The sequence below is a fragment of the Olea europaea genome, chromosome 16 (assembly GCF_002742605.1).
Source record: "Olea europaea var. sylvestris chromosome 16, O_europaea_v1, whole genome shotgun sequence".
NCBI classification, from domain to species: Eukaryota; Viridiplantae; Streptophyta; class Magnoliopsida; order Lamiales; family Oleaceae; genus Olea; species Olea europaea.
This window is the reverse complement of record NC_036252.1, coordinates 9,858,483-9,879,367: the sequence shown is the minus strand read 5'-3', so window position 1 is coordinate 9,879,367 and position 20,885 is coordinate 9,858,483. Positions and strand designations below refer to the sequence as shown.

The following is a 20,885-nucleotide window of genomic DNA, read 5'->3' as shown; positions in this document are numbered from 1 at the left end:
AGTTTGTATTTTAAGGGACTGTCTTACCCTATTTATATTATAGGTATTGATTTGAAGAAAATTGATTATTGTTCAGGTGGTTTTAGGTCATATTTTAGGAAAATTCTTTCAAAATTTTGTTAAAAATAATTTTCAATCAAGCAAGTCAAGTTGCCTTGGTGGTGGGTTCGAAGTTTAGCTGGTATCTACAATCGGCGCACGACACGTATCGGATCGACTAGGATGATTCGGACGGGTCGTGTCAGTTTGGCTATGGGGTCTTTTAGCATAGCTTGGTTGTCCTCAGCTTGAGCCTATTTCACTTTATACTGACGATATTAGTGCCATTCAAATTGCTGTTAATCTTATATTTCATGAGCGCACTAAGCACATTGAAGTGGATTGTCAATCTATTCGTTAAACTTATGATGATCGCATTATTTCTCTTCCACATATCGCCAATGATTTTCAAATTGCCGATGTGTTTACACGGGCAATGATGCGACAGCGACTTCAGTTTCTTATCAGCAAATTGATACTTCTTAATCATCCAACATCAATTTGAAGGGGGTATCATTGAGACTGACAAAGATTACGACTTCGACAACAAAGTATCATTCTACCATACTTACATATATAATTGATTGCAAATTATTGTAATCATAGCTCACCACATTTAGGACCTAGTTGTATTTGTGTAATTATCTCTATTTCATGGAAGGAATCCGAAAACGAGAGATCATTCTGCCAAAATATTCACAATGAGGTGACTTGTTTGTGAAGCAAAAGCGGTAAAGGCCTTTCTTATGAGCCATTAACACGTTCTTCTCACTGATATTGTCATGGATATTGTGAATCTGCTCAACAGAAGGTCTCTTTATCTAATAATCACAAGCAATTTTAGGAGAGATAATATATGGTAAAGAAAGGCATGACACAGAACAAAAAGAGATACAATGAGTCAACATGCTTTATACGTTGCGTTCGAATATATAAATAACGAGTAAATAAGCCAAATAATTTTTTGGCAATTGGCATGTTGAGTATGCGTAGTGCAATTGAGACAAAAGAACAGTATCAAAAATTTATATATATATATATATATATGTTTAGTAAGGTAAACTCCAGCAAATTTAAATTGATTATCGTAAGTTAAATTTTTTTTTTTTATAATATAAGTGACTGGTTTACTTCTTGCTATTGCTGTTGTTTATGTAGTTACTTTGTTGCACCTTTAACCTCATCTTGTTCCTCCATTCTATATGAATATTATCAGATTTTTCAAGTCCTAGTAAACTGATAATCACATTTTAGGTCATTCATGTGCGTTTCTTTATTGTTCCAACACACCAGTAAACGCAATTCTCCACCTAATAAACAAGAATATTGCATAGGTATAATTAAACAAGTTGAACGCCTAGCCTCTATCCGAAGCATAGCTCAATCTGAAAAACTTTCCACTCGAGGAACCAAAACAATTGCTCGGAACATAGAAACCAAATGTAAAGGAAGTTCCTAAGCAAATTAAGATTTGATTTGAGAAACACAATAAACAGAGTAGCCAAATATCTTACAGCTCCTACATCAATTACAATTCCAATTCCAAATCTTAGCCTTTCGATGACTAATTGGCGGATTTAAGGGTTGGCCAACTAGGGCGGCCACCCTAGCTGGATTTGTCGGAGAGAATTTTTGTTGTTGTTGATAATAGATAAAAAATTTAGGTTATATAAATGATAGTTCATCATATTTTCAAACCCCTCTTCTGTTTAGTTGGTTAGAGTTTACATTTTTATATTACGAATCTTGGGTTCGATTCCTTCCCGTCCATTTCATTGTGCAAAATTTTTATTCTACAATATTTACCAAAATTAATTCCCTAAGGAAAGGATTCGAACCTATAACTTTTAATTTGGATTATTGGAAGCTTAATCATCATGGCAATGTTTGAATTTTGAATTTAAATTTAACAAAATAATATATGTTAAGACTCTAGGCGAGTCAATGACTTTTTTTTCTTCTTTTTTTTTGTTGGTTTTTGTCGTTTCAAATATTTTATGCTTTAATAATTTATAAGATATGACTTATGAGTATTAAGTTTTAATTTATATGTTATTTGAGAATATGTCTACTATGAATTGTAATATTAAAAATTAATTTGAGTATTATGAAATGTGAATATGTGGTTTATGAAAATTGAAAATGAGAAATCGTGGAATTTATAATTTGTGATGAATTGGTGTTGAGTATCGGAAATTGAAACTTTTATTATATTTTAAAATTAATTTTAATTACATGTAATTAACGTTCAATTCTCATACTAATTATGGAATGATTTTTTCAACTGAATTTCAATCTAGTTCTTGTAGTTGTGTATCTAATCTCTCAACTACTTTTAGTCAAGCAAACGATTTGTTAAACATTGATAACACAAAGAAGTTTTATGTATTATGTAATTTATATTACAGAAAATTACTTAAAATGTCCACTTTCACATGTCCATTTGCAAAAATATCCACTTTCACAAATCCTTGCAAAAATCTCCATTTTGAAATATTTTGGATCAAAATACCCCTATGAACAATTTATGATTCCACATAAAGACGAGAAATGAATATTTTTGCAAAAAATTTTATGGGTCAATAAATTTTTGACACATAATCTGCCATATTTATTTTAAAAGTGCACATGTCTAATCACAATTAATGTTATTTTTCTTATTGACACGGAAACGTCGAGAATTACATTTTAAGTATAGAGAAATATCATGTTCGGAATAAAATGTCATTCTAGATATTTAAAACGTCTAGAACAACGTTTGAAATGTCGAGAACATTTAATATTGTGATTTGATATGTATACTTTTAAAATATAAACGGGATTTAAATATCGAGAATGACATTTGAAATGTCGATAATATCATTTAAAGTAGCTTCTCATAAAAGCTACTCTTCCAAATCCACAACAAATTGAAAAAATAAATAAATTGCTTCTTTTTTTCATTAAGGGCAAAATAGATAGTTTAGTGCTAAATTTAAAAAGTGGACATTTTTCAGTTGACACCTATAAAATTAGACATTTTTGAAAAGAGGAAATTTCACAAAATGTCCATTTTTACCTAGTCATTTGCAAAAATGGTTGTCATTGCAAAAATGTCTAATTTGGAAGAATTTAGACCAAAATACCCTTATTAACAATTTATAATTTCACACTAAGATAAAAAAAATAGATATTTTTGCAATATTGTTATTGTCCAATAAAATTTTTGAAACATAACCTGTCATATTTATTTTAAAAAGTATACATGTCAAATCACAATAAATGCTATATTTTTTATTGATTCAGAAATGTCAAGAATAACATTTTTAAATGTACAGAAATGTTATGTTTAAAATGAAATGTCATTCTAGACAAATGAAACGGTGTTCAAATGTCGAGAATGACATGAAATGTTGAAAAACATTATTTTAATGTAATTTCTCATGAAAGCCACTTCTCAGAATTCATGACAAATTGATAAAAAAAATCAAATGTTGAGAACGACATTTAAAATGTCAAGAATATCATTTCAAAATGTAGTTTTTAATTAAGCGCATAATAGACAAGTTGACACTAAATTCAAATAAATTGACACTTTTCAACTCATACCCTTAAAATTGGACATTCTTAAATTAGGCATTTTGATGAAATAAATGATATAAACAAATTTTTCCACTTCAAATTTTTAGAAAATACGGAAATGATGGTTGGAAAAACACAGTTAAATGTCAAATCAGATTCTCAACCCGCACACCATAATGCCAAGGTCCATCAGCAAATTATATGTCTTAACTACAACTAGTTATGTTGTGTGGCCATTTCATCTTATAGAGGAATGATCAGTAAATCGTAATGCCATGCTTCTAAAAAAAGGAGATTGAATTACTTGCCTTTGATTGCTTGCTTTCTATACTGTCTTGCACTCACGTCTTGCTATGAAACTCGATCACAATGGAAGGAGTTTGATAGCCATAACCTAAGTACCAACTTAGAGAGGTAGATATTACAAAATCAAGCAAAAACCCTTGTGTGCTTATCACTCTCTTTTCACACAAGAATTTTGCATGCTTTCCTCATAGTTTTAGTGTGGTGGGAGGTATATGGAACTCCTCCCTCCAAAACCCATTTTTGTTCAATTATGGTGTGGTCAACCCACATGGGCCACTTATTTTTCCAACATGATCAGTTAAATATATCCAAGAACTAGTATATATGATGTAACAAAGCAAGGTAAAATAAAATTTCTTCCCGATAAAAATATAAAATTACCAGAAGATGAACACCTTCTTCATCACCAAAATGCCATGGTCCGTCAGTTTTAATAAACACAAAGGAAAGTTGAACAGTATCACCTTCATATTCAACATCAGGAGACAAATATTCTTCTCTATCAATCATAAAAGCCCCTTTCAACAAAACCATCATCGCTAGTATCATATTTCTCAATGACCCAACTCCCATTTGTAGAGTGTATATTGATCACCAAAGTTGACTCAGGCTCAGTTTCTTCCAACCAAAAACATAACAACCAGACAACAGAACACAACCCGACAACAACGACCCAAGATAATACCAAGCTCCCATTTTTGGTTGTCAATAAGATAGTTCACTTAAAAGACCACAAAGTTATACAATATCTCATATATAATCACCACAGGAGATGGAAACCAAAAAGGAAGCAGAAGTGTAGAAGAAAATAGCACTGGCCAAGAGTCATAGAGAGAGATGTGGGGACCAATTCTACTTGCAAAGGGAGAGAAAGACCTAATATATTAAGTAAAGTGGCCCAAGTATGGTAAGTAGAATTAGGTTAACAATTGGGTCAAGTAGAGGCCCAATAAGTAGACAAATGGACTGCCAAGTAATCTCTCTCAATTATGGCCATCCAAGAAAGCGGGTTAGCCCATGAGCAACGCTAAAATATTTAGGTTGCTTCGAATGACCCAATCAACCTTTGGGTCATATCATCTTGATAGCAGTGTTCTGATTTTCGTTCAATCATTTGGCTAAGTTGACTAAAGACTAAAACCAAATAACATCATAGCCTAAGGAGGTTGTTTGACAACAAATTACCTAACACCTTCTGCTAATTAATCAAATGAATATCAATAACAACATCAAAATAATTGAATATTGTTAAATCGATCAGATTGTTATTACCTTTAAATTCAGAGAGTGTGAGAGAATCAATAAATTGAAACATAGACAAGTATGATGGAATTTAAGAGAATAATAATTCCACCTTGTGCACATGTTTAGCCTTTTTTTTTTTTTTTTTTTTAAATATTCATTTCTTTCAAACTCATTTTTAATCGCACATTCTCTTAAAAAATAATTACACGCAAACTCTCTCTCTCTCTCTCTCTTTTTTTAATCACATATTCTTGAATAAAACATTATTCCAAAATGTGTTTTGAGGAAATTACTAAAAATATCCACTTTCATATATCCATTTGTAAAAATATCCACCATTGGCAATCCTTGCAAAAATGTCCATTTTGAAATAATTTAGACCGAAATATCCTTATTAATAATTTATGATTCCACTCAAAGACAAAAATAGACATTTTTGCAATTAAAAAATGGACCAATAAAATTGACACATAACCTGCCCTATTTATTGTAAAAGTGCACACGTCAAATCACAATGAATGCTATTTTTTCTCATTGACATAGAAATGTCGAGAACTACATTTCAAATGTAGAGAAATATCATATTCGGAATGAAATGCCATTCTAGACATATAATATGTCGAGAACAACATTTGAAATGTCGAGAACATTTAATGTTATGATTTGACATGTGTACTTTTGAAATATAAACGGAGTTCAAATATCGAGAACGACATTTGAAATGTCGAGAAAATCATTTTAATGTAACTTTTCATGGAAGTTACTTCTCGAAATCTGCGACAAAATTGGAAAAAAATTAATTGCTTCATTTTTCATTAAGGACACAATAGATGTTGAGTGCTAAATTTAAAAAGTGGACATTTTTGAATTGAAACCCACGAAATTGGACATTTTTGAAAATATCCCATGTATTTTTACCTAAAAAAGGGATTCAAACAAGTGCTTAATCTATCATTTAATGTCACAATAGAGCCACATGGACTGAAATTATAATTACAATGTACTTTAAGGCATACACGAGTTTTGGGATACCGATTATGAGCGTTTTTCGAAGTATCGTTTTGTGGTTGGTAGAGTTTTGAGTTTTTCTTCCTACTTGTGTCGTATTTTTAACTCCAATCCTCTGCTTTCTTTTGTTTTCTCTTGCTGCAAATTGCAAATATTCAGTTGAGGTTTTAATATAAGAGTGCGTTTTTCACTATAATCTTAAAATAGTGCCGAATTTAATTCTAAAAATACTTCATAAGTTTGACTAGTCAGTCAATCAGAATTATGCCATCTTTAAATTCTAAATTCGCTATTTGCTATACAGTTATTTATAAAATTTAAAATTTTTAAATTCTTGTTACTTATACATATTTTGTCTCTTAATTTCGCTGTTTTAATAGGTGTTCGCCAAGTTACTCAAATTGGTCATTATCAAGCAATGATTCACTTACACTTACCAGACAACTATTGGATGAGACATTGAGAGAGGATAGCTTATTTGCTAAAATGGCTCTCGATGTGGTTGGAACCTCCGCAATTGATTTTCATATCATGGTTTCTTTAATGTTCATCCTACATATATAAAAGAGCCTAACTTTTGCTAAACACGTGTCGCAATTTCCTATCGTCATCCTAATTTATTTTATTTTATTTATTTTATTATTATTTTTATATCTTCACCCAACATCACCTCATCTCCATTTTCACACGGTATTTTCCTTACACACACAGTTACGTGTTTGCACACTTGGGCAACCCATCAGGGCCCACGGCCAACTCATACTGAACCACGTGGCACTAAAGTCGAGGTGATTTGCATAGCCGAAACCTATAAATTGAGCTCCACAGAAGCCCTGTCCCATATAAACCAAGGCCCATCTATCATTATCTCTTGAGGAGCTTCCGAAGCCCATATGCCGAGGCATATTTGAAGGTGGACAAGGCCTTGTGGTCAAAGCTCTGTAGCCCAGGTGGCAGCCTCCGAAGCACAAAGCAGCATCTTCTATAGACACTTCTCCCAAGAGATCCTCTGTACAAAGATCTTACTATAATGATCGATTGGACGTTTTTCATGAGTGTAAATGTTAAGTCTTGTCACTAGTAGAGGCGGCTCTGCCAATCACTAAATGTATAGCAGGTCAAGTGCGGCTGATGCCTACAATTTGACATGTAAACTAACCGGATGAGGCCACGTGTACCCCGAACCAAAGGTCACGATCTAACTTGTGGCACTATAAATACTCCCCCATGTACCCCATACAAAGGCTAATGCAAGAATCAATACAAAAAATCACATTTTACTATCTCTTTCTTATTATCTTGCAATACAATACGAATTTACATACATATTTACAAACATCGATTGACAATTATTGTACAATCGGTTAACGAACATCTCGTCAGATTCCGAACGTTCTCGTCTCGCGCCGTAAAGCTACTCCCACGCCCTTGATCTGTTCATTTTAGACCGTCCACGTATCTTAGCGTGTTGGACTTTCGCTTACGTGTACGCGGGCGGGTCCGGCATCTGTTGGCAACATTTTCTAGGGTCAACAGATTGCCATCGTCTGTGGGAAACCATACCATAACTACGAACAACCTTGTGGTGAAAGTTTATTAAAGAGGAACATTTGGGTATCCCTCTTGAAAAAGAATTTGTTCTTGAAAAAGAACAAGAGGAAGCCTCACGACTTAGCAAAAATCTGAAGGGTAAGACGCAAGGAAAATGAGTTCAAACGAAGATACATTCCCCAGGAGGGTAAGAGAAAATGCTAATGTGCCCCCTCAAGCAACTGCCCCGGCAGCTCGGCATAGACTCCACCACAACCATAGAGGAGGTGGAATGCGTGCGACGGCTCGGCTATCGAGAGAAATGACTGCCATGGCAGCTAATATGAGAGACATTGCTAGCCAAAACAAGGTTATGAGGGAATTTATGGCCCAAATGCAGGGCCAAGGAGGCTTATCTATTCCTTCATACGCACCTCAAGGGTACTACCAGCAAGAAGATGAAGTTCAAAGTCGTAGGGCTACCTTACCGGACTATAGCCGAGGTAGAAGCCCATTTGAAAAAGAAGTGGAAGTTGATGTTTCCTCCAACTACGCCTCTGGCCGACCCACCGAGGTCCCTTTGAACCATGATAACTTCCCACCTCCGTATGAGCAAGAGCAAAGACATGGGAGGTCAGACAGTGTATTTGACAGAATCAGCCCCGCTGAAAGAGGCTCAGACAACAACATTACGAGCCTTGGACAAGGCCACCTCCAATGCCTCAACAGCCGGGAGGAAGGCATGAGAATGTCCCCCATGCTGTTCCGCCTAGAGATAGGCGCCAAAGGAGGGAGGAAGAACTAGGAATCGTCCTGGGACCTTTCACCAACAACCAAGGTATGAGGCTAAAGGAAACGATTCAGATGAGTAGCAGAGGTCCTATGACTTGGATGACGACGATGAAAACCTTCCATTCTCAAGGGAACTAAGGAGCGCCCAAGTCCCAAACCACTATGTTATGCCAAAGATACCAAAGTATGACGGAAGAAGTGACCCAGAGAAACACTGGAATGCTTACAGTACTCACATGAGCCTAAGGGTTGCCACCTCAACTTTGAAATGTAGAGCTTTCCACTTAACACTTAGCGGAGCAGTTGAAATTTGGTATAGTAGGTTATCACCTGGGAGCATAAGAAGCTGGACCGAATTCAAGACGACCCTCTTGAAGAGCTTTGCTGTAAGCAAAATGGAATAGGCCCCCATCCAGCGTCTCCAAGACATGAGACAGGCACATGGGGAGTCCCTAAAGAGCTTCCTATCACGTTTCACCGATGAGATGACATATTGTGTGCAAGTCACCAACCATGAGACGTTGTCTACATTGAGAGGTGGTCTGTACATGAACACTCTGTTCTAAAGGGATGTGCAAAATCAAGACCCCACCACCTATGATGCCCTACTCGAGATGATGAGACGGGAGATCATCAATGAAGAATTGATTGAGCATAGGAACAGGGCAAATAGAGGCCTCCTACCTCCTCAAAGGCAGCGTACTAGAGGGGCGACCTCCCACTTGATGGACTACCAAATGAACCAAGTTGGTAATGAGAGTTCTGGGCAAGCACTGGCCACCACCACTCTTAACGCCGTCCCTACATTGGCATATGAGGATGTCAACCCAATCACCGACACCCAGCAGATGGGAACTCCGTAGGGATCCCGTAAAGGTAGAGGTCGAGGTTGGGTTCGGGACCTAGAAATAGGTCGAATCAAAACCTACCTGGATACTATGTATACCACCTATCCTATGGACACGACACAGCAGATTGTCGAGCTACGCTCATCGCTCCCGGCAGGAACCCCTTAGGGACAGAAATGAATTGCCCCAGGCGAAAAGGCCTCCCTAGGTACGATAACCAACATGGGCGTGAAGAAGCTACTCCTCGTCAAAGGGATGTTTCTCTGCGACGAAGGGAGCGTGATGCAGAAAGGCCCAAGGAAGGGCGTAGACCCCGAAGAAACCGACAAGCTCAGGATGAGGCCCCTATCCACGAGGTGGATACCATTTTTAGAGGCCCATATGTAGGCGGTGACATGCGGAACGCTAAAAGGAATTAAGCCCGTGAGCCCAAGCGCCCCCCGCTTACCAGCTATATTGTGGGCCACAGCTCCTGGAGGGATCAAGTTCCACCCAGGGACACTGAAGGGGTTCACCACCCCCACTGCGATGCACTTGTGGTAAGAGCAATCATAGCCCGGAACGGGCTCAAACGAATGTTAGTTGATAATGTAGCTCTGTCAACATTCTATTCGGATCCACCTTTTACAAGATGATACTGGACCATGAGTTAACATCCACCACCACTCCTTTGTATGAATTTACCGGTGATAACATTACGCCGAGAGGAAGAATCACACTCGCGGTAGAGATGGGGAGTCTTCCCAAACCACAATGAATTTCATGGAATTCTTCATTGTCGACAGTCGATCGGCCTACCACAGAGTATTGGGTAGGCCAGCCATAAAAGAATTGGGGATCGTCACCTCCATCCACCACCTATGCATGAAATTCCCGACTGAAAATGGGGTGACAATGATGAGAGGCGACCAAAGAGACTCAAGAGAGTGTTATCTAAACTCCATCGGAAAGGTAGAGCCTCGAGACGTCCATGTAATTATCGCCGACGTAGTCATGATCGATGTCTCAGGTGATGCTCCCACCGAACCGGAAGATGTCGAAATGATTGTTGTACCACCCAATCTGAAAGTATTGGTCATCGACGAGATTTATCCCCACATAATTGAACATGAACCTCAAGCATCCCTTGTTGAGCAACTTGAGAGTTTCTCGATGGATCCCCAAGACCCATCTAAATTGATGAAGGTAGGCAAGGACTTATCCAGCACTGTGAAAGGAAAGCTCAAGGATTTTCTAAGTAAAAACATCGATATCTTTGTTTGGAGGCATGAGGATATGGTAGGCATAGACCCCAAGGTCAGTTGCCACTACCTGAAAATTGATCCTAAGGTTGCCCCGCATAGACAAAAAAAGAGAGCCCTCAATCTTGAGAGGTACGAGGCCCTGAAGGAAGAAGTTCAGAAGCTCATCCAGAATGGTTTTATCAGGGAGGCCACCTATCCGAGGTGGGTCTCCAATACAGTTTTAGTAAAGAAACACAACGATAAGAGGGTGTGCATCGATTTCACTAACCTCAACAGAGCTTGCCCGAAGGACAATTTTCCACTTTCAAGGATTGACCAACTAGTAGACTCCACGGCTGGGCACGAGTTCTTGTGGAAGAATATCATATGCCGGTTCGGGATTCCCTACTCGATCGTCTCAGACAATGGTAGATAGTTCGAAAACAAGAAGGTCCGAAGCTTGTGTAAAGAACTTGGTATCAAGAAACACTTCTCCATGCCTCACCACCCACAAGCAAATGGCCAGGTTGAGACTGTGAACAAGACAATCAAGCACGTCCTGAAAATGAAGCTTGATGTGTCAAAAGGTGCCTGGGTGGATGAGCTGCCACAGGTTCTTTGGGCAATCCGAACCACTACGAGGACCCCAACAGGGGAAACACCTTTCCTCATGGCATATGGGACTGAGACAATGAGCCCCATCGAGGTCGGACTTTCATCTCCACGACGTTTGTATTTCAGTGAGATAACAAACAATGAGCTTCGCAGGTGCGACCTCGACTTCATTAAGGAAAGGAGAGATGACGCCCAGCTAAAGCTCGGCACATATCAAAGAAAGATGACGAAGTACTTCAACTCAAAGGTAAAGAAGAGGTAATTTCGAATCAACGACTTGGTCCTTAGGAGAGTCTTTCTCTCCTCGAAGGAACCTGGCATTGGTTCCCTGGGCCCAAACAAGGAAGGTCCATATAAAATCAGAGAGGGGATCCGACCCCGGACCTACTGGATTGAAGACATGAATGGCAAAGCACAACCCCGTCCATGGATCATTGAGCACCTCTGAATCTATTATCAATGAATGTACTACCTCGTCGGACGATCTTTCCCAGCTTATGTAACATTTCCTTGATTCAATAAAATTATCCATGGTTGAATTCACGTGTCGCATTACGTCGTCACCTCAGAGGAGAGGCCAGCACCCCATCTTTGGGCCACCTCATTTGAACTCCGAGACTCTGGCACTTGCCTCCCTTTGGCGAGGCTGAATGCCACTGGGAAAAGCCTCAGCATGGCTGAACCATCCACCATGTTGGGAAGCATCGTCACCTCGGAGGAGAGGCCAGCGTCCCACCTCTGGGCCACCTCGTTTGAACTCTGAGGCACATGCACTTGGCCCCCTTTGGCGAGGCTCAACGCCACTGGGAGAAGCCTCAGTATGGCTGAACCATCCACCATATTGGGAAGCGTCGTCACCTCGGAGCAGAGGCCAGCGTCCCACCTCTGGGCCTCCTCGTTTGAACTCTAAGGCTCATGCACTTGCCTCCCTTTGGCGAGGCTGAACGCCACTGGGAAAAGTCTCAGCATCGCTGAACCATCCACCATGTTGGGAAGCGTCGTCACCTCGAAGGAGGGGTCAGCGTCCCACCTCTGGGCCATCTCGCTTGAACTCCGAGACTCATGCACTTACCTCCCTTTAGCGAGGATGAACGCCACTAGGAAAATCCTCGGCATGGCTGAACCATCCACCATGTTGGGAACCGTCGTCACCTCGGAGAAAAAGCCAGCGTCCCACCTCTAGACCACCTCGTTTGAACTCCAAGGCGCATGCACTTGCCTTCCTTTGGCGAGGCTAAACGCCATTGGGAGAAGCCTCAGAATGGCTAAACCATCCACCATGTTGGGAAGCATCATCACCTCGGAGGAGAGTCCAGCATCCCATCTCTGGGCCACATCGTTTGAATTTCGAGGCGCACGCACTTGCCTTCCTTTAGCGAGGCTGAACGCCATTGTCAGGATCCATTTAGGTTACAGTTATTAAGCTTAAGTACAAGTCATTTGCAGTCCAATATTGGTCATGGCTCATGAGGCTTGCATACAATTTACTTAAACTAAGTGATTGGAGTTAGGATACTAAGTTAAAGTTATTTCGTTCTTCAATCAACATTAAGTTCAACTGCTTGACGAGGCCATTGTACTTTGGAGAAAAAAAACATTGAATGAGAAGATATTATATTGATTTACAATCAAGGTTACAAAAGGGGGCCTCAGGCCAGTACATTAAAAATAACTGAAAAGAAATCTATCCTAAGCCTGGGACAATGATGGATGTGCCTCAGAAGTCGGGGTGTTCGTAGCCTGAGCAGCAGAACTTCCTTCTTCTACCTCTGTTACTTCATCTCCAACCACTTTATCAGCTGGTGTTTGAGGCACCTCATCCGCAAACTCCGACCTCAGCTATGACAGGTCTTGATTTGGGTAGAGTTCCTTAGCCCTCTTCATCATCTCGGCATAAGCAAAATTTCTCTAGTAAGTGCTGAAGCTCTTGTGCTTCTCGATATTGTGGAAGTTGGCGATGTAGTCTTTCACCGCCTCCTCCCTCACCTCATGGGCCTCCTCCCATGCCTTTGTCGCATCATCAACATACCACTTTATCTGACCCTCCAAGAACTTGTACGCGTCTTAGGCCCCCGCCAGCTCCAAATTTGCCTTCTCCAAGGCTTCGGCAGTCACCTTCTGGTGGTCATTGTAAACCTCCACTTTCTTAGTCAATGAGGCTATCTCGTACTGGGACTCATACACCTCCTTCTTCAACACCTCAATCTGAGCCAAGGCAAACTCCAGCTTGGCCGCATCTTCAAGTTTTTGGGCCCTCGCTTCATCCGCCTCGGCTCTAGCTCCCTTCAGCTCCTCTGTAAGGGAGGCCATCTTCTTCTCCAAGGACTGGCTCCTCGTTTGAAAGTCAGTAAGGGCCTCTCTGCACTCCAGTGCGAGGCCAAAGGTCCTCACACTTTGGCTCATGAGGGCCCTAGTCAAGTCTATGGTGTCACATGAGGAGGCGTGCAACTGTCATCGATCCGTCCAGAATTTGTAGAAGCTTTCTGTAGCACTTCGAATCTCAAGTGGCAGAGCCTCTACCAACGCTGGAACCAGAACCTCCTCCCTTCCGACAAGGAAGCTCAGAGACTTCCCTTGCACCCTCGTAAGTCTCTGCTTGGTGGCCTCCTCCTCTATCGCCTCAGCTGCCTTCCTCGCAACCTCTTCCTTAGCCTCCTCAACCTCGGCTCGATGAACCATTTCAATCTTAACAGCTTTCGAGGTGGCTGCAAGAAACTTTAGCTGACTGGCTTCTTTGCCTTCGTGGGACACAGAGGTCCCAAACTTTCCTGACGAGCTGGTAACGTGCACCAGCTTCCTCTTCTTTGGCTCTTCGAAGATCTTCTTCTTTCCCCGAGGCTCTTTGGCCTTCTCTGGCCTCTGAGGTGTCCCCTCTTCGGGGGCCCTTGAACTACTATCCTTGGAGAGGCACTCCACCCTGTCCTGAACCTCTTTGGCACCAATCGACCCTGATTTCAGGGACCTCGCCTTCACAATGGATGTGGGCCTAAGTATAGAGGCCATGTCAGGGGCTGGGTACTCCTTCCTCTTGAATTTGTCTGCACAACATGTCAATGCATCAGCATAAAAAAAAGGAAAAAAATACACAAGTATAGGAGCTTCTTACCCTTGGAGGCCATCAGTTCAAAATCAAGGAAATAGCGACTTCAATCGATGAGGTGGTCGAAGTGGTGAAGCTTGAGAGGTCTCTTGTAAATGTCCTCTATCACTTTGAATTCCTCCTTGCTCAACTCAAACATCGTACTGCTATCTACAAAGGAAGCCTCAACAGTTAGAAAAATAAATTTGAATACAGGATGCGAACTACTTAGGTTGGGAGACTCACGAGCTTCGTAGTACTGGGTCGGTACTGTGCAAGCCAGGGCTGTGTCTCCCTCCACCTCCTACCACCTGCCTCTCACCCAGAACCACGACTCCTCCCACCCCTTAATGGAAGAAGGCAGCCCCACCACAAATGGTGCATGAGCCCCCCAGGGAGTTAAGTAATACCACTCCCTTGACTCTTTACCTATTACCCTAGGCTGGAATAGGGTCATGAAGACGTGGAGAGGCATGTCCTTCCCAAGTAGGGATGTAAATGAGCCAAGCCGAGCCGGCTCGCGAGCCTAAAGTTTTGGCTCGAGCTCGGCCCGGTTAAAATGGCCGAGCTTTTTGCGGGCTCGAGCTTTTTTCGGGCCTAGCCAGGCAGGCTCGTTTTCTCCCCATTTGTTTTTAACTGCTACCTTAAAAGGCACAGCTCAAATTTTAAAATTTTTTTTTAAAGTTCGCGAGCTCACGGGCCGGCTCGGACAAAGCCCGTGTCCCCAAAATGGGGCTGGCCTAAGCCTAGGCTCAGGTCTATCGAGCCCCGAGTCAAGCCGGCTCGAGGTTTTCCCGAGTCGAGTCACAAGCGGCCTGATTGTCATCCCTATCCCCAAGTGACACTTCCTTCCATAGGAAGTACGAGTTAACCAACTGGCCCACCCATTTGGCAGAACCTGGGTCGGCAACAACATGAAGTTCCTCAGCACCGCCCTGAAGAAGGGGTGCAGAGGAAGACGCATACCTGCGTTAAACAGGTACTCGTTCACCGCCATGCATCCAAGCCTTGAATAGTAGGCTCTCTCATGCGCCTCGGGTACTTAAAACTCCACATAATGAGGTACATAGTACCTCTCCCTATTCTCCCCTAGCCTCTTCCCTGTCATATTCGAAGGGACCCTAGATGCCCCCCACTCCACACTGTAGTCTACTACGTCCTCGATCATAGCATACTCTCAACCTCGGAGTCCCCCTGTAACTAGCCCCATGATCGAATGATGCAACAATCACCAACTCTCTACCTGAGGTAGACTCCATTTCAGAAAACGACTAAGAACGCAAAACAAGGGATTTTTCGTGAAAATACCTACAGGAATAACTACGCCGATGGAATGGTGCCGGAAATAACCAGGGAAGAAACAGCTTCAACGCCGGAAAAATTAAGCTTTGGAAGAAAAATCAGATTGCAAAAGGTAGAAAATCTAATGAAATGGGGGTCTCTCGCCTTTCATAAAGGGCCAGGACGAACCCCAACTGTCTGATCAAAGCACATCCAATTTGGAACCTTCATTCTAAATCTAATTCGAGGTGTAGAATTGAAACGATTTTTCAAATCTACACCTTAAATTTTAGCGTGTCTCCCACGCCCTCCTCCAACGCGTCTGCTTCTAGAAGCTCCAGCTGTTCTCATGATTACAATTTTAATTCGACGATCGCAGGTGCCTTGGAAGTTGTAACGGTTCAGCCACCTTTCCTCGAAAATATGCGTAAAACATCAAATCATTGGCATAGCTGTCGAGAAACAATTATTGTCAATATGCCTCAGAATTCAGCCATCAAACCTCGCAGGTTTGGTTCCCAACCACCTCGACTTCCTCAGCATAATTTAGCCATCAAGTCTCGTAGGTTCGATTCCCAACCGCCTTGGCTTCCTCATCAAAATTCAGCCTTCAAGCCTCGTAGGTTCGATTCCCAACCACCTCGGCTTCCTAATCATAATTTAGCCATCAAGCCTCGCAAGTTCGGTTCCCAACCACCTCGGCTTCCTCAGCATAATTCAGCCATCAAGCCTCGTAGGTTCGATTTCCAACCACCTCGGCTTCCTCATCATAATTCAGCCATCAAGCCTTTTAGGTTCGGTTCCCAACCACCTCGACTTCCTCATCATAATTCAACCACCAAGCTTCGCAGGTTCGGTTCCCAACCACCTCGGCTTCCTCAGCATAATTCAACCATCAAGCCTCACAGATTCGGTTTCTCAACCACCTCGGCTTCATCAATCTCATCACTTCTTGACAACAGCACATCTCTAACTCCAACCATGATATAAATATCTATACTTGGACTTGGGGGACTATTATTTGGGGTACAAAAAATTCCAAAATTTTCTTTAGATTTAACCAATTGATGTTACTTCACCAAAGTCCTCGTATTACATAACTGACTATACTCAGACTTGGGGAACTATTGTTTCATGTTTACACACTTGGGCAACCCACCGAGGCCCACGACCAACTCATGTCGAACCACGTGGCACTCAAGTCGAGGTGATTTGCATAGCCTAAGCCTATAAACCGAGCTCCACAAAAGCCCCGTCCCATATATACCAAGGCTCATCTATCATTGCCTCTTAAGGAGCTTCAGAAACCCCTGTGGCTGAAGCTCTGTAGCTAAGGTGGTAGCCTCCGAAGCACAAAGCAACATCTTCCATAGACACTTCTCCCAATAGATCCTCTGCACAAAGATCTTACTAGAATGATTGATGGAATGTTTGTCATGAGTGTAAATGTTAAATCTTGTTACTAGTAGAGGCGACTCTGCCAATCACTAAATGTATAACAGGCCAGGTGCGACTGATACCTACAATTTAACATGTAAATTAACCGGATGAGGCCACGTATACCCCGAACCAAAGGTCACGATCTAACTTGTGGCACTATAAATACTCCCCCATGTACCCCATACAAATGCTAATGCAAGAATCAATACAAGAAACCACACTTTACTCTCTCTTTCTTATTATCTTGCAACACAATACGAATTTACATACATATTTACAAACATCGATTGATAATTATTGTACAATTGGTTAATGAACACCTCGTTGGATTTTGAATGTTCTCGTCCCGCGCCATTGAGCTACTTCCATGCCCTTGATCTATCCATTTTAGACCGTCTATGTGTCTTAGCATGTTAGATTTTTGCTTACGTGTGCGCAGGTGGGTCCGGCATCTGTTGGCTACATTTTCTGGGGTCAACACACACAACCATCACCTTATCCATTTTCACACTCAAACTTAAAAACTATCCATCCAACTCTACAGGTCTTCATGCTCTTCTTAATTGATTACCATGCTATCCCCCTCCCCCCCACCCACTACCGTCCTCTCAGACAAAAGAACTGGTGACGGAGAATTTGCTCCCCTAAACCACCTTAGAGCCACCACTTATGGACTACCAAAACTCCACCCTCCGGCCATCTTGGCTGCCAGACCAATATACCACCTTGAAACTCTCACTTTCCTCTTCATAACCCAACCAAGCTCCAGCTATAACACCAACTGATTTGGCCAAAAATTCAAGCCAAAATAGGCTGCCACTCAACAAAAAGTCGCTGGAATCTTCACTTCCAACGACACCCATGCGTACACAACCTCCATATCGATCAAGCTTCTCAATATGTACCTAAAGCTATTTTCATACCATCGAGTACTATAGATAATCAAAATCCCCAGCCAATTTCATCAGCAGTGAACTCGGACTTTTTATACTTGACTTTCGACGGCTGGTGGGATGATTCACGATGGCGGACCACTTCCAGTAGCACTGCCTCATCATAGCGCATTTAATGCACCTATGGGTCATCTTCAATTTCACCTCCATATGGAAGAAACAACTTCGACAGTTCGCATACAGAGAGAAATCGACGATCCTCCTTTCAATTGATGCTTCTCCACATCTTCAACCCACTAGCATAAAATTCATGAGAAAACGGCTCTGGGTAAGGATTTAATTGCTACATTTCATCAATCAAAAGAAATAATTTTGGATTTGGCTTCAAGAAAGGTCCACCGACGTTCATCTCCAATTTCAGATTTTGTTTCTTTTTTATTTTTTTTCCCTCTTTTTCCTTATTAAAAATGCCAACTGTGCAATTCATCCATATTGGCATTCCATCCAAATTTTAAATGTCATCAACTCAGTGATGAGTGAGGTGATTTTTAAAGTTCATTGATCTCCTAGAAACCTCTTGTATTTCAATAATTATTTGGGCAATTCACTCAAAAAAAAAAATTACAAGCTTACCAAGCTCTTAAACTTTTTTACATTACATATTTCATGAATAAAGAAGAACAACTACATCTTAACATCTAAAGTGAGTTGAGTTTTTGAAAGCTTAGTTAGGTTGAAACATAAAAGTGTTAGGCTTCTCTGTTACCACAGCCTAAAAAAATGGCACATAACATTTCTTCTTAATTTCTCCCACATATACAGCACATACCCCTTTAGAACATCTAAAAATTTATAATTTCTACTAAGAAGAAGGGATTGCAGTTTGTGAATTTTCTTTGCATTGGGAATCATGGGGTGGAAATGAACCGCACATTACTCCTATTTGTTATACGAACTTCGAGGACAATAAATATTTAATTCAACGACAAGTATGTTTAATGTTGTACAATATAATTTCTCTTCATAAATATTACTCCATAATGAAAGGTTTTTTCCCCCTTTAAATACCGCGTTTTCAAGAAGTAAGAAAATCAGTGTTGTGCTTAATGTTTTCCACTGTGATTTACAACTCACAATAAATTCCAGAATTATATAAAACAAGAAGGGATCAAAAATAAAAAATTCTCCAAGCCATTTGTGTAATATCACAATCTAAAAATACCAGAACACAGAACATATTTCGAATGAACCATTGACATCAAGGTCTAAATATTTAGGGCTCAGAATACATTGTACCAGTCTGTACAACACCAAAACAACCACAAACCCTAGCCTCAAAGATCAAAAAAGAGGCAACTACTTCTATGGTTCACAAAGATCACCCAAAACACAAAATACACCTCTCAAACTATACGTCAAAAAATCACCAAGACTCTGTATGTACAAATCTCTCAAAAAACCATAAGTTTTAGAGATTACAAAGAAGTCATAGAGACGAAAGATGAAAGGAGACACAAAGTCGAAAAGAGAGAAACTAGAAGCTTCCCACACGAGAAAAATCAGATGAATCATAATTAGGGAACCACTTAAGGTCTATTTATATTACAAGTCATCACCATAGATCTCAAACCGGGGCAATCTAAGGAACCAGAGCAGCACACATATTTATCTCATTTGGGATGGGTTTTGGGCTCAATTTCGAGTCGTGTTATTGGGTAATGGGTGTAGTAACTGATTAAAAGGCTGGGCCTTTACTTCATCATTGCCCACACATTGGACTGGGCTAATTAAATTGGCATCACGGCCCAATAAAATCTCCCTCTTGATGCTAATGATCAGGACAAAGAAAAGAAGAACAATGATCTTTCATTGCAGTTGCTGAAACTTTCCCATAATCATCAACACCCAGAAATTTTTTACCTGTAACATCACAAAGAATTTACCCAGTATCAATTCTTAACATTTGTAGACCTAATTTAAACTTAGAAAGAGGGAGTACCTTAGTTCCCATATCAGCTGTACTTAAGGAATATGGATTCCTTTTGAATTATTCCTTTATAAAATGCAATCTAACATCTATTTGTTTCATTCTTTCATGAAAAATGGGATTTTTACATAAATAAATTGTACTTTGACTGTCAGAATAAACCACAATAGGATTAACAAATTCAGTTACCTCTTCTAGCAAACCTTTTAACCATAAAGCCTCTTTAATGGCCTCAATTGCTGCCACATACTCAGCTTCAGTTGTAGATAAAGCTACAATAGGCTGTAACTGAGATTTCCAGCTAATACATGTATCACACTGAGTAAACATATAAGAGGTAGTAAATGTCCTTTTATTTCAATTTCCAGCATAGTCAAAGTCTACAAAACCTTTTAAAATAACACATTTTTTACTGGGTTTATAACACAGGCCTAAATCAACTGAACCTTTTAAGTGTCTTAGTAAGCACTTTATGGCAGACCAATGTTCAGGACCAGGGTTTGACATAAATCTACTTAAAGTACTTATAGCATGAGCCACATCTGGTCTAGTGCATACTATGGTATACATAACAGATCCAACGACATTAGAATATGTAACCTTTTCCATGTATTTAATGTCAGATTCATCATGAGGACATTGATCCTTACTAAACTTAAAATGACATGCAAGTGGTACAACAACAAACTTGGAATCATGCATAGCAAACTTAGATAACACATTTTTCACATAGTCAGATTGTGTTAAAATCAATGAATTTTGGGACTTATTTCTTTTGATATCCATCCCCAAAATTCCCCTAGCATGCCCTAAGTCTTTCATTTCAAATTCAGAACTTAGAACCTTCTTAAAATCATTAATACCACTCAGATTTTTGCCAATTAAAAGCATATCATCCACATATAACAGCAAATACACACTTACATCATTATTTTTACCCCTTTTCAAATAAAGACAATGCTCAAATGAGCTTCTCATAAAACCAATAGATGACACAAAGTCATCAAACCTTTTGTACCATTACCTAGGTGACTGTTT

The 20,885-nt window shown here is 40.4% G+C and overlaps 1 protein-coding gene across 1 annotated transcript; it reads right to left on the bottom strand.

Annotated features, from left to right (window-relative positions):
- Nucleotides 1–592: 592 nt before the first annotated feature.
- Nucleotides 593–4,489, bottom strand: LOC111412806 (transmembrane emp24 domain-containing protein p24beta2-like). The gene is made up of 2 exons (XM_023043705.1): nt 4,288–4,489; nt 593–860 (listed from the first exon to the last, which is right to left on the bottom strand). The coding sequence occupies exons 1-2, from the start codon at nt 4,477–4,479 to the stop codon at nt 687–689; spliced, it is 366 nt and encodes a 121-aa protein (XP_022899473.1). The 5' UTR covers nt 4,480–4,489; the 3' UTR covers nt 593–686.
- Nucleotides 4,490–20,885: the final 16,396 nt, after the last annotated feature.

Bases quoted from the DNA above. Each gene is read 5' to 3' on its own strand.
- LOC111412806 (XM_023043705.1), bottom strand. From the start codon at position 4,479: ATGGGAGTTGGGTCATTGAGAAATATGATACTAGCGATGATGGTTTTG. The intron at 861-4,287 runs GTAATTTTATAT...TGTGATTATTAG, and splicing joins AAGAAGGTGTTCATCTTCTG to ATAAAGAGACCTTCTGTTGA.